At 36.4% G+C, this 15,263-nt stretch overlaps 1 protein-coding gene across 2 annotated transcripts; it reads right to left on the bottom strand.

Moving 5' to 3' along the window:
• Positions 1–3,978: 3,978 nt before the first annotated feature.
• Positions 3,979–13,471, bottom strand: LOC132149561 (ras-related protein Rab-3D-like). 2 transcript variants are annotated; one of them, XM_059558917.1, is made up of 5 exons: positions 13,334–13,471; positions 8,691–8,924; positions 5,586–5,704; positions 5,382–5,506; positions 3,979–4,747 (listed from the first exon to the last, which is right to left on the bottom strand). In XM_059558917.1, the coding sequence occupies exons 2-5, from the start codon at positions 8,922–8,924 to the stop codon at positions 4,563–4,565; spliced, it is 663 nt and encodes a 220-aa protein (XP_059414900.1). In that variant the 5' UTR covers positions 13,334–13,471; the 3' UTR covers positions 3,979–4,562. The 2 variants fall into 2 exon arrangements, with proteins under 2 accessions (XP_059414900.1, XP_059414901.1); XM_059558918.1 differs by lacking the exon at positions 13,334–13,471 and adding an exon at positions 13,037–13,141.
• Between the last annotated feature and the right edge of the window lie 1,792 nt (positions 13,472–15,263).

The following is a 15,263-nucleotide window of genomic DNA, read 5'->3' as shown; positions in this document are numbered from 1 at the left end:
ATTCTTTGGACGTTTATCTTATGTTATTTATCCCCATCATCAATCCAATCCATTCCATTGCTGTGCAGATCTGGGAGAACGACTGAGCAGAGAGTTGGTGCACTACTGAAGCATTCTCAACTTTATTCAGGTCATATTTATACAAACAAGCCCGGATGTCTCAGACACCCATTCAGAGTGTTCAGGATTGATATTATACCTTATATGGGTAGGAAAGAAATATATTTGTTGATTGTAAGGTGTAAAATGTGCATTTGCATTCGTCTAGCTGTTAAGGGGTGGTTTCAGTTTCTCACCCAAAATAGCATTGGCACAGTGTGTATGTGTAAAAGAGGAAGTTAATCAAGTGCATTTGCTCGAGAGACAAATGAACAGAGAGTGAAGCCTTGAAATATTGTTAACAATGGACTCTTTACATTTACATTTAACAGACGCTTTTATCCGATGCGACTTACAAATGAGGACATTGGAAACAATCAAAAACAATAAAAGAGCAATGATATATAAGTGCTATAACAAGTCTTAGTTAGCTTAAACGCAGTACACGTAGCAAGGGCTTTTAAATAATACAATAAATAAAAAAGAAAAACAGATAGAATACAAAAAGAATAGAGCATGCTAGTGTTATAGGTCTTTTTTATTTTATTTTTTGTAAATGTATAATAAACAAAAAGAAAAAAAGATAGAATACAAATAAGATTAAATGCCTTTAATTAAAATTTAAAAGCCTCTTTGAGTTATGTATGATTCATGGCTTCATTCTGGAGATATGTTCAGGCTGTTTTTATGGAGACAGATCCCTGAAATATTAGCAAGCTTATTAAAGATATAAGCAAAAAGATATATCGTATCAAACCATCAGTACATCATAAATTTAGCGACTTAAAATGCGCCTCATGTGTGTATACTCAGGTTCCCTTGATGCAACAGTGCTTAAGTTTTCATTATTTTCATAACACATGGCCATACAAGCAGAATAATAACGATGACCCATATAACGACTCCTACTGTGACGGCTAAATGTTATGATTTCAATTCATAAGTGATTTCTCTGGACTTTAATTCTCTAATTGTTCTTCCTCAGTCTCTTGTTTATTAATCCTCCATCTTTGTCATCGTCTAGAATAAATGTGCAACAGTATGGAAGGTGGACAGGGCCAAAAGGTCTCAAATTTGACCATGTCAACACATGTTGTTCGTCTGCGTTAATGTGCTAATTTTGAACAGGTTTCTTTTGTACGTGTAGACATATAAAATAGAAATAGTGTATTGCAGCATTGCTTTACTGATATTTGCTATGCTAGAGTAATTTAATTATTGCTACAATGTAAATTAAGACTTTTCTACCTGAGAAAGAACATTGAACTAAACAGCTAAAAAGGACATGACAAATCATGGCATACGCTTGACATCACACGCAAAGCACTGATGCATTATCCCTCATGATCAAACATCTGATATTTGCATACAAGAATACCAGTGTCCCATTATGACATCCTTCATGAATAAACATGATGTCTAATGTTTGTATATAACAACGTACCATCACATATGTGTGAAAAAAAGTGAAAGTGACGTGACATACGGCCAAATATGGTGACCCATACTCAGAATTCGTGCTCTGCTTTTAACCCATCCAAAGTGCACATACACAGCAGTGAACACACACACACCGTGAACACACACTTGGAGCAGTGTGTGTTTTCAAATACAGTTTCAAATACAGCAATTTAATTGGCTGCTGTGCATGTTGTGACATTAACATGGATGAACAATGTTCCGTTTAAAGGATTTTGGCCCCATCCACCTTCCATAATAAATGAATGTGCAAACACGTACTTCAGTGGCCTCCATGTTAAGATAATGTTAAACCCCCCCCCCCCCCCCCCCCCCCAAAAAAAACCCCTGACACTCAGGTCATTGGTGCATGTATTTCCTTCATTTCCTCTGGCTCTTGTGGTTGTGGTTTAGTAGTGTGTAACAGGAAAATGAAATTCAGAAAACCCCATTTCTTATAGTTTTCTGGGTATGCAGATAAACGCAGAGGAGTTGGCAGAAATACAGGCATAAAGTCAAAAATCGCTAAGTCACTTTCCTTTTTGCGCAAAGACAACTAGAGCATTCAGAGTTCATGAAGCTGAACATCAATTACAGTGATGGCATAGAAAAAAAAACACTTTTGGTTCCCCAAAGAACCTTTCAGTGAACACTCCTTAAGAGAATCATTTTTCTTAGTTTTAAGAACATTTTAATAATCTAAAGAATCTTTTGTGGACTGGAACGATTCTTCAAGAAACCAATAAAGGACTTCTACTTTTAAGAATGAAGGAGCGATTCAAGCCATGCATAGAGACCAGGAAATTAAAGGGCAGCAAGTGACAACTTAACCAACACCAAGCAATGCTAAGAGCATTCCTGGGACTCAAAAATTAAGAGCATGCAACACAGGATCATAGAAACGAACTGATAAAATATATGCATTGAATTCATATACTGTACACTGAAATCAGTGTAAGTCAATGTTGATGCATAAATGTGTACATCCATGCACTGTGAAATCAATAGTGTTTGTGCTGCTAAATTTTTGAAATAGCTAACTGCAAAAAATATTTTTTACGCTGTTACAACCATTCAGAACCTCTCACTAACTCCTTAGTTATGCAACAGGCAAGCAAACATTGCCTTTAATAATGCAATGTAATCAGTCTTGAATGGCTACAACCAGTGCCTTTTAATAATTTTGAAATAAAAACAAGCAGATAAACAACTTTTAATAATGCACATATTGCACGGGAGGGTTTTATAAAGACATCCAAGTAAGTTTAACCTGTCACTGGTTCACAGAAAATTGAAATGGCTTGATATCATCCGACAGGCTGAGAACAGGCGGGAAAAAGCTTCAGCAAGACCACTATCTGTCTACTCTGAAGAAACACTGGACATAACAGACAGCCAGGAGAGAGTGTGCAAACACAGAGATAGAGAAGACAAGAGAGGGTTCTAGATGGCCAAAACTTGTGTCCACTGTACTGCTGCTGAATGAACCGTAACGCATATGCATGAATCTCATAAAACTGATCAAGAGCATGTCCTGCTTATTTCTGACCCCAAAATCATAAGAAATATATATATATATATATATATATATATATATATATATATATATATATATATATATATATATATATATATATATATATATACAGTAAAGACCAAAAGTTTGGACACACCTTCTCATTCAAAGAGTTTTCTTTATTTTCATGACTATGAAAATTGTAGATTCACAAGGAAGGCATCAAAACTATGAATTAACACATGTGGAATTATATATGGAATTATATACATAACAAAAAAGTGTGAAACAACTGAAAATATTTCATATTCTAGGTTCTTCAAAGTAGCCACCTTTTGCTTTGATTACTGCTTTGCACACTCTTGGCATTCTCTTGATGAGCTTCAAGAGGTAGTCCTGAAATGGTCTTCCAACAGTCTTGAAGGAGTTCCCCGAGAGATGCTTAGCACTTGTTGGCCCTTTTGCCTTCAGTCAACTCTTTGAATGAGAAGGTGTGTCCAATCTTTTGGTCTGTACTGTATATGTATTTGTTTTTGTTGTTGTTTTTTTTGCTTTTTTTATTTGTCAATGAAAAATTAAAACCATTTACTGATGTATTAATTTGATGTATAATAACCAAAAAATGAAATAAAAAATAATAACTATATAGACATTAAACCACCCCAAAACTATAAAAAAAACTATTCAGACATTAAAACCCCCCAAAACTACTAAATATGACAAAAACACACAAAAATGAAAATGAAAGCAGAAAATAGGCTTTAATTTTAGGAATTGTTTAATTTTAATATTTTTAGATATAATTGAACCATAATTGCTTCATATTTTATCATGTAACTATATTATGTAAAATATTACATCATACGTAACATTTTGTTTTAATAACAATACAACCTCAGTTTTATACGCTTATTCCAAAAAATATCAGTAAAACATTGATTTGAGTGGATGTTTCTCAGTGTGCGATGCACATACGTTTCAAACAACAGCCCATGATTGCACATCTCAGAATAACACAGTGCATTTATCTCCATAATAGTGCTGCATGAGCTATTAGGACCCTAATTTAAAGCAGATAGACACCCAGATAGACAATACAGAAGCTGCCCGCTCGGGGCTGTGGTTGTTACAGTATCTGATGAGATAGAGAACATGTGCTAAAACCACAAAGACCCATCGAACCGTGGCCTTTTTGAGGGACAGACAGAGAAACGCTGGAGAACGGGGTGAGAGCGTGAGCAATGGGTGTGGATGGACCTTTAAAACACTGTGCAGTATCTCCAGCTGTTTGCGTCTCTGCACATACCCGTGTGAATGTGTACGGGAGACATGCAGATCACTAGTGCAGTCAGATTTCAATCCACGACTATCCACATCAACAAACAACACGGAGCGTGTTTGGCAGATGCTGTTTGGGTTAAAAGAAGTAAAAGCAAAGATTATCCCAAGTAGTAGTGAATAGGTGAAGAGAAGACGGAGAGCGTGTGTTTTAGCAGGCACAGCCGGCGTGTCCCTCAGAGGACGTGTCCTGCGGACTGGAGTCTTTGTGGTTGGACACCTGACCGTCTCCGTCCATACTTTCAATCAACCTCTTACATATCACGTCCACCAGACACTCAAAAACCTGCTTGACGTTGATGTTGTCTTTGGCGCTGGCCTCGAAAAACTGGAAACCTGAGAAAACCAGAAAAAAAGCAAAGCCAGGGTTATTATAGTTAACACCAACTACAATTAAAGACATGAAAAAAAATGTGTTACTTGAAATAAAATAAAATAAATTTTTAATTTCAGCTAGTCGCCCAGGCAAACATTTTCTCAATTTAATTTAGTTTACCTTTTTTTACTAAAATAGCTAAAACTTGAAAAAATATATATTATTATTATTAAATGTAATATTCCTTTAAAACTCATTTACATACAATTTTACAGTCTAAATTACACATTATATAAGTAATATATTTATTACATATATTTCTAAATATTTTGTATAATATTTTGTATTATATATAATATATATAAATAATTGCATTAATAATGATATATTTTACTTGTAGATTGTTCAAGGAAATTATTGAGGTGTGGGGAGGTAAATGAATAAATGGGGATCCCCTGGTAGAGTTTTCTACTACATATACTTATTTTTTTAAAGAGATATAGATATAGTGATGGACTTCTGCAACTGTGGCATGGCAGTTAGTGTACATTGAGAAACAGATGGATCAAAATAAATTAATCAAAATAAAATCACCAAGAAAAGCATATAAAATCAGCAAAAAGGCATAAAAAGTTGTAATGTGCATCATCTCACCGAGTTCATGAGCCAATCTCTGACTGTCCTCGGTGGGAATGAGTCTGTCATCTTCCAGGTCACACTTGTTGCCCACCAGTACCACCTGGGCGTTGTCCCATGAGTATGTCTTTATCTGAGTGGCCCTAAGAGCCAAACATGCAGAACGTGAACACTCTTTATACACACATAATGTATAGATGCATACATGTGTGTGTCCCTCACCAGTCCTGAACGGCGGTGAACGATTCCTGGTTTGTGATGTCGTAGATCAGCAGGAAGCCCATGGCTCCTCTGTAATACGCTGTAGTGATGGTTCTATAGCGCTCCTGTCCGGCTGTGTCCTGAACAATGTAATCATTACATAACAGTAATCCTAATTAGATGCATGGATTCAACATCCTGGGTTGTGAGGCTGATGAGGAGATAAATAGTCTTCATTACCTATAGTAACCAGTAGATGGTAGACAAGAGTTGTTTTTTCTACAAAGAAACACTACCATATTTTTCTGGTCAAATCTAAAAAGCCTGTTAGATGATGATTATTCTTTTAGCATATTTTGCTTTATATCCTTTTGTTAACAACCTCTATGCAAATGATGGGAAAATAACGACCAAAATAAATAAAATATATGTATACATAAGTCATAGATTTTTACAAATTCATTCATAAATGTATGTATTAATGTATATCGTAATATAAAATGTTTTTAAATAATTTCTAATAAATAAAATATTTTAAATATAAATAAAATATTATAACTCAGTGATTAATCATTATTAACTGATTTATTATTATTATTATTTAAATGTAATTTAATGTAATATTATACTTTCTATTTATATTATGCATAGCATTATACAAAATCTATGTATATTTAACTCATTTACAATTTTACATACAAAATTACATAATTCTAATTTATAAATGTATTATTTAAATAATATTATATAAAATTAGATAATATGAAATTGTTTAATTTTATATTTATAAAGATAAAAATAATACACATATTTATATGTAAATAATATATTATATTATTATAAATGAAGTGTATGTGTATTCTTGCTCTTCTCTATCAATCAATATATCTATCTATAAAAAAATAATAAAGTAAATTAATAATGGAATTAAAAATCATCAGGTCTATTGGCATGGGTTGGCACAGCAACTATGGGCTGTCGCTTAGTAACCTGTTAGTAACAAGTCTTAGTAACATCAATAATTATGCAAACACAATGAATATTCACTTGTTTAGAATTAATTATAAAGACCAAAGTGCAAAGAGACAAGAAAAAAAAAATCAGTGATAAACAAATGCAATGATTTTCTATTCGGCTAATGTATGTTTTATAAATCATAAGCACAAATCACAGTCCACTATGTCACTATAATATCCCCTTTTAGGATTTGCACCCACAACCTCAAGGATCTTAGCCTATTTCCATTTCTAAATCATGCGTAAAAAACATTTATTAAACTAGAGTAAGCTATAGAACTGCATTGCAACCATTTTATCTAACAGAAGTGTTTCAGTGCATCTGCTCTTTCTCTCAACTCTTTCTATCTCAGCAGTCTTGTTGGACAGACAGTCAAAGGTCAACCTATCCAGAGCTTCAGTGTGGCCAGGAGGCTCAAACTAACACACAAGCCTTGCTGTCACTGGATCAGAGCCAAAGCACACATTAAGACGAAACACACTGAATGCCATCCAGCTCACATTCATCTAGAAACTAACACACTGTAAAAACTACATCACAATGTTCATGCTTAATTCAATGTGAAGTGTTGCCACTTCTTTCTTTATGACATTTACAAGCAATTTCTGACACATTTCTACACAGTCATGTGATAAACATACAGCATACTACAGTATAGTATGTAAAAAGTAGTATGCACTTTGTCAAATACAGAATACTACACTATTGTTTTTATTGTTTGAGTAAACTGTTTCACATAGTAGCTAATAGTAGCTAACAGCAGCATAGAAACATAGCAACATCTCTGCTGTGCAGGAATTTACTGACTTCACTCCCACTCACAGTACTGACATTGCAGCTACACACCCTTCTGCAGCTGATAATTATGGCTTTCTGAGGTGTTTTCTTTAATAACACCAGTAATCTGAACTTCTTCAATTCCTAAGGCTAAAACTTAAAGCCTAAGTCTCACATGCAAACAAAGCAGGAAACAATGAAACATTCTCAAAGGTCTGTGTTAGTCATCATACCTTTATCCTTTAAGCCATTCTGTGTCTGGCAATAACCACCAGAGTTTTACACCACAAGCATGATTGCTCCACAGACATGATGAAACACTCATGATTTGTGATGCCACAGTTTCTACACTTTTCGATTAATGAATGACTGACTTTTCCAGTCATTTGTGATTAGGGTTTTAAAAACTATTTACAGAAATTGTACTTAGAAAGTGTGGTTTTGAGCTAATTAAAAGTGTTAGAGATAAATATATGTGAGGGATAATACACAGCTAGCCATGCAGTATCTCTAACTTAATGCATACTAGCCAATCAGAATTGAGTATTCAGACAGATCATGGTATAAATAACTACAAACATGTATATTCAGATGATTTCCATGATCTACCCAGACTTGAAACACAATTGCATGATATAACACAAACTAGTTTTAAACTACAGTACACATTAGAGGCCTCATATATGATGAGGGGCAGAAGACTAGACATAGACACATGGTGAAGCAACAAATTACATGTAAAGACCGCCTGAACACTTTCAAAACTGTAAAATCTTCCAATAAACAGGCTTGAATCTACAGTTAGAAAATGCATCATCAATCACCACTGGATACATTGACCTTTCCTGCAACATCTGAGCATTCGCTTTAACTACAGCTGCAGAAGCCTAGAAAATCTTTTCACCGCAAAAGAACAAAATGTATCACCTCTAACCCAGCCCAAGTCCACAAAAGGACACAGAAATGTGGGTTGTTGACATATAATGTGCTCATTTTTTTTATATCAAAATCAATATTTTAGGTTGCAAAGATATTAAATCGCTTAATATTTTTATCCATTTCACCATTTTAATCAGTTTATGCTTCTCTAGTTATTTTTGCATAGTCCTGTGGTATGACAAATGAATAATAATAATAAAAATCTTATAAAAATAAAAATAAACCTATTTGGAATAAATATGGTTCTTTTGAACTCTCTATTCATCAAAGACTCTTGAAAAATATATGGTATAAACTATTAAGCAGAAAAAAACAGTTTTCAACATTGATTATAACAAGAAATATTTAGAAATCAATTCAATTCTCCTATTAGTTTAAGACAACCAAACTTACCCAGATTTGCAGCTTGATTCTTTTGTTGTTGTGAAAAACAGTTTTGATCTTAAAATCGATCCCAACCGTGGTGACGAAGGCTGAAGTGAAGGAATCGTCCGCATAGCGAAACAGGAAGCTGGTTTTACCGACGCTACTGTTGCCGATGATGAGGAGTTTAAACATGTAGTCAAAGTTTTGGTCGGCCGCGTCTATATGTGACGGCTGGAGACGCGAGTTGGTCACTGATGTCATCTGAAAGAGACAAAAAGAGTGCTTTAGATTTAATTCCAAAATGAACAGAAAAACCACTTGATAATATTTAGAAATCAATTCAATTCTGCTTATCATATGACCTCAAATTTTATTAAGATACAATAGTACATACATACATAATAAATTTAGCTTCTCATTCAAAGTCAATATGAAAACAAAACTGTCTCTATTTAACTGCTTAACAGTCCCATATAATATGTTCTCATCAAATATCCTGTTTCACTCTGAAACACATCACACAACAGAAGTAAAATAGGTTTTGCGAACGCAGTTTCATGTTGACTTCAAACCATAGACTGTATAAAAACATGGACGTAGTGTTTGTGACGTCATCTGTAGTTTTCTGATGAGCGTTTTTGAAGCTCAAAGTGGGCAGAGCCGGTCATCTTCATCTTGGCAGCACGTCACTCCCAGATAATCGAAAATGGGCAAAAAGGCGGGAGCTGGTTGCTGAAGCCACGCCCACCTAGCTCGACGGCGGTGACAGCAGCGGCAATCCACCTGTCACTCAAGTGGCCACACCCTTAATAATGCAAAACTTTAATGCTTCAAATAATTTAAACGGATTTATATGAAAAAATTCACCCTCCTCACAGTTGTAATGAAGGGCAAAATTTGCTATATAGACCTAAATCATTTTATGGACCAGGCTGAAAACATGTTTTTTGTGCTGTAATGTTGGGCATTTTAACATGGGGAATCTATGGGACTGACTCCCTTTTGGAGCCAGCCTCAAGCGGCCAGTCGATGAATTACAGTTTAAGTCACTTCCTTGTTGGCTTCATGACAGAAAGAGGGAGGTTGCCGCTTGCTTCAAACACATCAATCATCTCTTCTGGTCTGAAAACACATACTGTATCTGATTACCCTCAGAACCGGCCATGTCCACCGACACAAGTGCTCAAATTAACAGGCAAACTCTTGGGAATGGAAATAAAACCCCCACTGTCCAGCCGATCAATCAGACCCTCACGGGCCTGATGGAGAAGCTCTCCAAGGTGACGGGCCCAAGAACAAAGTGCGCAGACCCATTAAAAAGCGAGTGAAGCGCTCCAAACAACACTCCTACCCAGAGGTGGAGATTTTGCTACAAAGAGAGTGACTGCCCACAGCAGCTATTGTCTCGAAGACACTTGTTAGGCAGCATCATTTTGAACTAAAACTGCAATAGTAATTTAGAAGGGCACGTCTGTGATTCTGAGGGGGCTGAAGGACCTGTGTTTGTGGCACATCACTCGCTCATGGAGAGACACTCTTGGTGAAAAATGATTCTGATGATCACGTGCTCTCTGCACATGATCTTGAGAAGTTTGTAACTGGTGGTTAGTCAGGTTTACAGTGTAGGTTAGGGTTGCAAAATCATTGGGTAAGACAACAAGAAACACTTCAGAGGTTTTGAAACATCTTCCTATTTTAAGAGGAAAACTGCTCTAATAAAAACAAGCACAGATTGTGTAAAAGGAACTGTTAAAAAATAAATGTATATTTTCATTCAGTAAGGATGCATTAAATCCATCAAAGGTGATGTTACAAAAGATTTATATTTCAAATAAATGTTCTTTTGGACTTTGTAAGGACCATGTGACACTGAAGACTGCTGTAATGATGCTGAAAACTCAGCTTTGAAATCACAGGAATAAATTACATTTTACATTTACATTTTACAATATATTCAAAGAGAAAACAGTTATTTTAAATTGTAATAGTATTTCATAATATTGCTGTTTTACAGTATTTTCCATGAAAAAAATGCAGCCTTCGTGAGCAGAAGAGACTTCATTCTTCATTCGAGTCATCGGACTCGTGTACAATGAAAGTGAATGTAGTCTATATGACTAAACCAAAATCAATCAACATATTTCCTGTTTAATTAAATGTCAAAACACAAACTCAGAATCAGCTTTTCTTCACAATTAAATACATTTATAGTTATAGGCAAAAACTACATGCGTATGTTTCCATTAAACAATGTTTCCACTTGCTGTTATTGCCTTGTTGTTCAAATGAAACATTAAAATTTGAGTAAAACTGTATTTTCTAAGGTCTTATATTCTCGAAGGATCTTAAGCTGAAAAGTCTTGTCACATGTTGAGCATGTGCACCGAATGCATGAGACCTTTTGATACTAAAACTGAAGCCAGAGATGTCAATCAAAGTGAATTTAGCTCCATGATCTTCAATAACAAGACACCCCAAATCTCTCAAGCTACTTTGTGACCGCTTCATTTCTGCAGTTCGGATGTGTGTCTGGATGAAACCCTAATGCAACAACATAAAACAGACCTGACATGGCAGATCTTTGCTCACCATTCGTTTCACAACTCAATCTAACGGTTTTATACCAAACGGCACTCAGCACAGCCCTTTGTCCATTAGTAGGAACAGCGAATCCCATCCCACTTGTCCCACGAGAGACACAAATCAATAATGCTATGGGCTGAATGGAACCCCTTCCCCCCATTAACATTACTTTCATCTGCATAGAATCAGAGCTTATTATTTCACACTAATAATATAGACCTACTAAAATATTAACTCCATATGCCATCACCTTCAACTATGCAAGAAGCTTTTAAGAATCTGTTTTGATGACAATTGTGATTAATACCAAGTTACCACCATTTTATTTGCTATAAACTATGGTTACCACTGTAAAATTTTAAGCAAAATAACATTTTATCCCAGTTCAAACTGGATGCTATTTTCTCAGTTGCAATGCAGACTTCTTTCTTCGGTTTCAATAAGAAACAGTAAACAACAAACAAACATGTATATATATATATATATATATATATATAAATGTCAACAGTGTTTTGGAGGCCTGAAAGCGCAAACTTATGAAAATAGTATTTGAAAATGATATTATTATCTATGTGTAAACTAACAAAACATTTTCACAGATCCATGAAGGAAATATTTAAACAACGTTTTGTTCTATATGAAGAAAAACTTTACTTTACTTTACATAGTCGTTCTGAACCCAAAATTTACAAATAAAATCGAATTAAAAATTTAAACCAAAACTTTAATAGTATAATCAATCAATGATAATCATATTTAAATGTTATGGGCATATCTGGCCTCATAGAATTAGATTCTAAGTTCTTGACTTTTTTTTGATCTAGTATACCACAGTTACAACACTGAAAAGAGCAGATTTGTAGAATATCATTTTTACACCCCGAAGGACCAGAATTGACCTCAGCTGGTTTGAATGTCCTTGTCAGAAGTGCTGTAGAGATCAGTGATCTGTGACACTGACTTCATCACTCACACTGAGGGTCAAACAGTGTTTTGGTACAGGGTCTCTGGTTACCAATGATACTGATCTGTCTATTGATCTTCTGGCAGATGTGCACAACTGTGTTCCAGATTAATGGAATTAACATAACATAACATTTCCCAACAGCCATATTTTGAAGGGGACACAAATAATCCAGCACACTTGTAAGGATATGTATACACCGAGGAAAGCCGTACTACTATTAGTGCAGCAGGAGACCGTGCCACATTTAGACAACTTCAAGCTGTTGTGGTCGCGCCGAGACAGCGCTCGTGTCCGTTAGACATTACTATCTGTCACGGTGTTCGCAATCTGCGGATTTCCCGTGGAAGTTGCCGCGGGTTGAAGCGACCCCAATGTCATTTTAGCACCCGCTAAACGCGATTAGTTTAGGCTAGTTTTGTTATGAACCCCTGGCAACCCTTTCCGTCAAACAGGTAACGTTTTTATTACAAACATAGCGGACTCATCGAAAACTATTCATGGCATCATGTATTAAAGAGAAAATAATCACTTCATCCGATTTTTAAGTGAATAAAATAGACATTGACAGCCTTACTTACTGGAGTTCCTCGACGTCTCTCTCACTGGACTTGTCTATGGGTGTGTGTGTAAGTGAGAACAAAGCAGACATTTGGTCCAAAGCACCGTGAGGCAAGGGAGAGGGAGACTAAACATCTCTCTAACTTAAAAGCATTTTTCCCCTTTTGTGTTGTTTTACTACTTACACCAGTATTTCAAATATTTAGTAAGGGATTTAAGCCTATGGTAGGCTAGTCTATCGGATAATACCTTTGATATGTCCTACCTTGGTATTCACATGGCATTCCAAAGAAGAGACTCGTGGAAGAATGTAGTGTCATTGTTTATGCACACAGCTGTTCAATCTGGACTGAATTCGAATCTTCGCTCTCTGGCGTTCTAAACTATTTTACAGAACTACATAGACATAATCACGATGGCAGGATGAACAAAATGTTAACAGTTCATTTGCTGCATGACCCACACAGTTCCTAAAGATTTTTCATTCAGAGACACAGAAAGGTGTGCATACGGGTAAAAAATAAGTCTCAGACGCAAAAACTAAATTAAATGAGTTTCTTACCTTCACACGGATACTCGACGCTTTATCTCGTGCTCCGGGAACAGCCACTGGGACTTCCTCGCATGGAAACGCGTGTGTAACAAACTCCGTCGGTGTGTGAGTGTGATTGTGTTCGAGTGTGCGTGCGAGCGTGACAGAGCTCCCGGATCTGAAGTGTTTATTTACACAGCAGCTTCCAGCTCCGTCCCGAGGGTCCTCAGTTCTTTTTCTTTCACTTTACAAACTTTTCTGAATGGTATTGGAAATGTAAAATACAAATTATGTTCTCTATCTAACTATCTATCTGTTATTTGAAATACATTTACATTTTAAATTTGATTACTGAATTTCAACTGAGCTAGTAAACATAGTAAACATATTATTATTTTTTACAAGTCTTTAAGTTTGAATGTTTATCGGCCGTGCAGATAAATAGACATTTAATAAATAATAAATCGTTTTTTAAATACATTTTTCTTTACTACTAGAGTGAAACTCTTAATTTCCCAGAATGCCATTACATCATGTGAGCTGTGGACAATTAAATTCAAATTCCAACTTAAGAAATGCAAATCAAGTTAAAAGAATAGTTCACCTTCAATTGCTGGTCCCCATTGACTTCCATAGTATGGAGAGAGAGAGAGAGAGAGAGAGAGAGACAGAGACAGAGATCAAGTGTCTACTCTACGCAGACGACCTGGTCCTCCTGTCGCCCACTAAAGAGGGGCTCCAGGACGGCCAGGATCTGCTGGAGGATTACTGTCAGTCCTGGGCCCTGACCGTCAACCTCCAGAAGACTAGAGTCATGATGTTCCAGAAACGCTCCAGACCTCAGGGACAAACACACACATTCACACTCTCACACAGAACCATTGAGAGCACAAAAGCATACACCTACCTCGGCCTGAAAATAACTCCAACTGGTAACTTTACTTTGGCTGTGAATGAACTCAAAGAGAAAGCTCAGAGGGCTTTCTATGCCATAAAACGATCAATCAAAATTGACATCCCAATCCAAATTTGGCTCAAACTTTTCAAATCAATAATTGAACCAATTGTTTTATATGGCAGTGAAGTGTGGGGTCCTTCTATAAAATTTGATTTTTTAAATTGGGAAAAACATCCGATTGAAACTCTACAATTAGATTTCTGTAAAAGAATACTCAAAGTCCAAAGAAAAACACCAAACAACGGATGCAGGGCAGAATTGGGCCAATACCATCTCCTCCTAAACATCCAAAAAAAGAGCCATCAAATTCTGGAAACACCTGAAAACAAGCGATCCCAACACGTACCATTATAAAGCCCTCAAACACCAAGAGCTGAGCGTAACGAGGAGTCCCCTGTGCCAGCTGGTGCTGAGACTGACTGAGTTCTCTCCTGCAGAGATCAGCTCGCCTCAGCACACACACACACACTCACACACATTCGGCCTGCACAAATTATCAACACAGAACAAGACAAGTACATCACCCATTGGACAAACACCATTCAAAACCAACACAAACTGGAATGTTATTCGGCACTAAATCGAGAGTACACTGTCGCAAGCTACCTGAGCACAGTGACTGATGTGAAGCTCAGGAAAACCCTGACGATGTACAGACTCAGCGAGCACAGCCTGGCCATCGAGACGGGCCGGCGCAGACAGACCTGGCTCTCCCGGGAGGACAGACTCTGCTCGCACTGCATTCTGGGAGTGCCGGAGACCGAGCTGCACTTCCTCACAGAATGCCCCAAATACCAACACATCAGAGACCAATATTACCCCAAAATGAATAAGATATTTCCCCAATTTAACACCTGTAATCCAACCCAAAAACTTAGATTCATCCTTGGCGAAGAAGCCAAATGCTCCAATTTAGCAGCAAGATTTGTAGCATCTCTCCACATCTTGAGGGACGAGCAGAGCAGCAAACACCCAATGAACACACACACACTCACAGCCTAA

The sequence above is a fragment of the Carassius carassius genome, chromosome 9 (assembly GCF_963082965.1).
Source record: "Carassius carassius chromosome 9, fCarCar2.1, whole genome shotgun sequence".
Classification (NCBI taxonomy): domain Eukaryota; kingdom Metazoa; phylum Chordata; class Actinopteri; order Cypriniformes; family Cyprinidae; genus Carassius; species Carassius carassius.
This window is presented reverse-complemented; position numbering and strand designations above follow the sequence as displayed.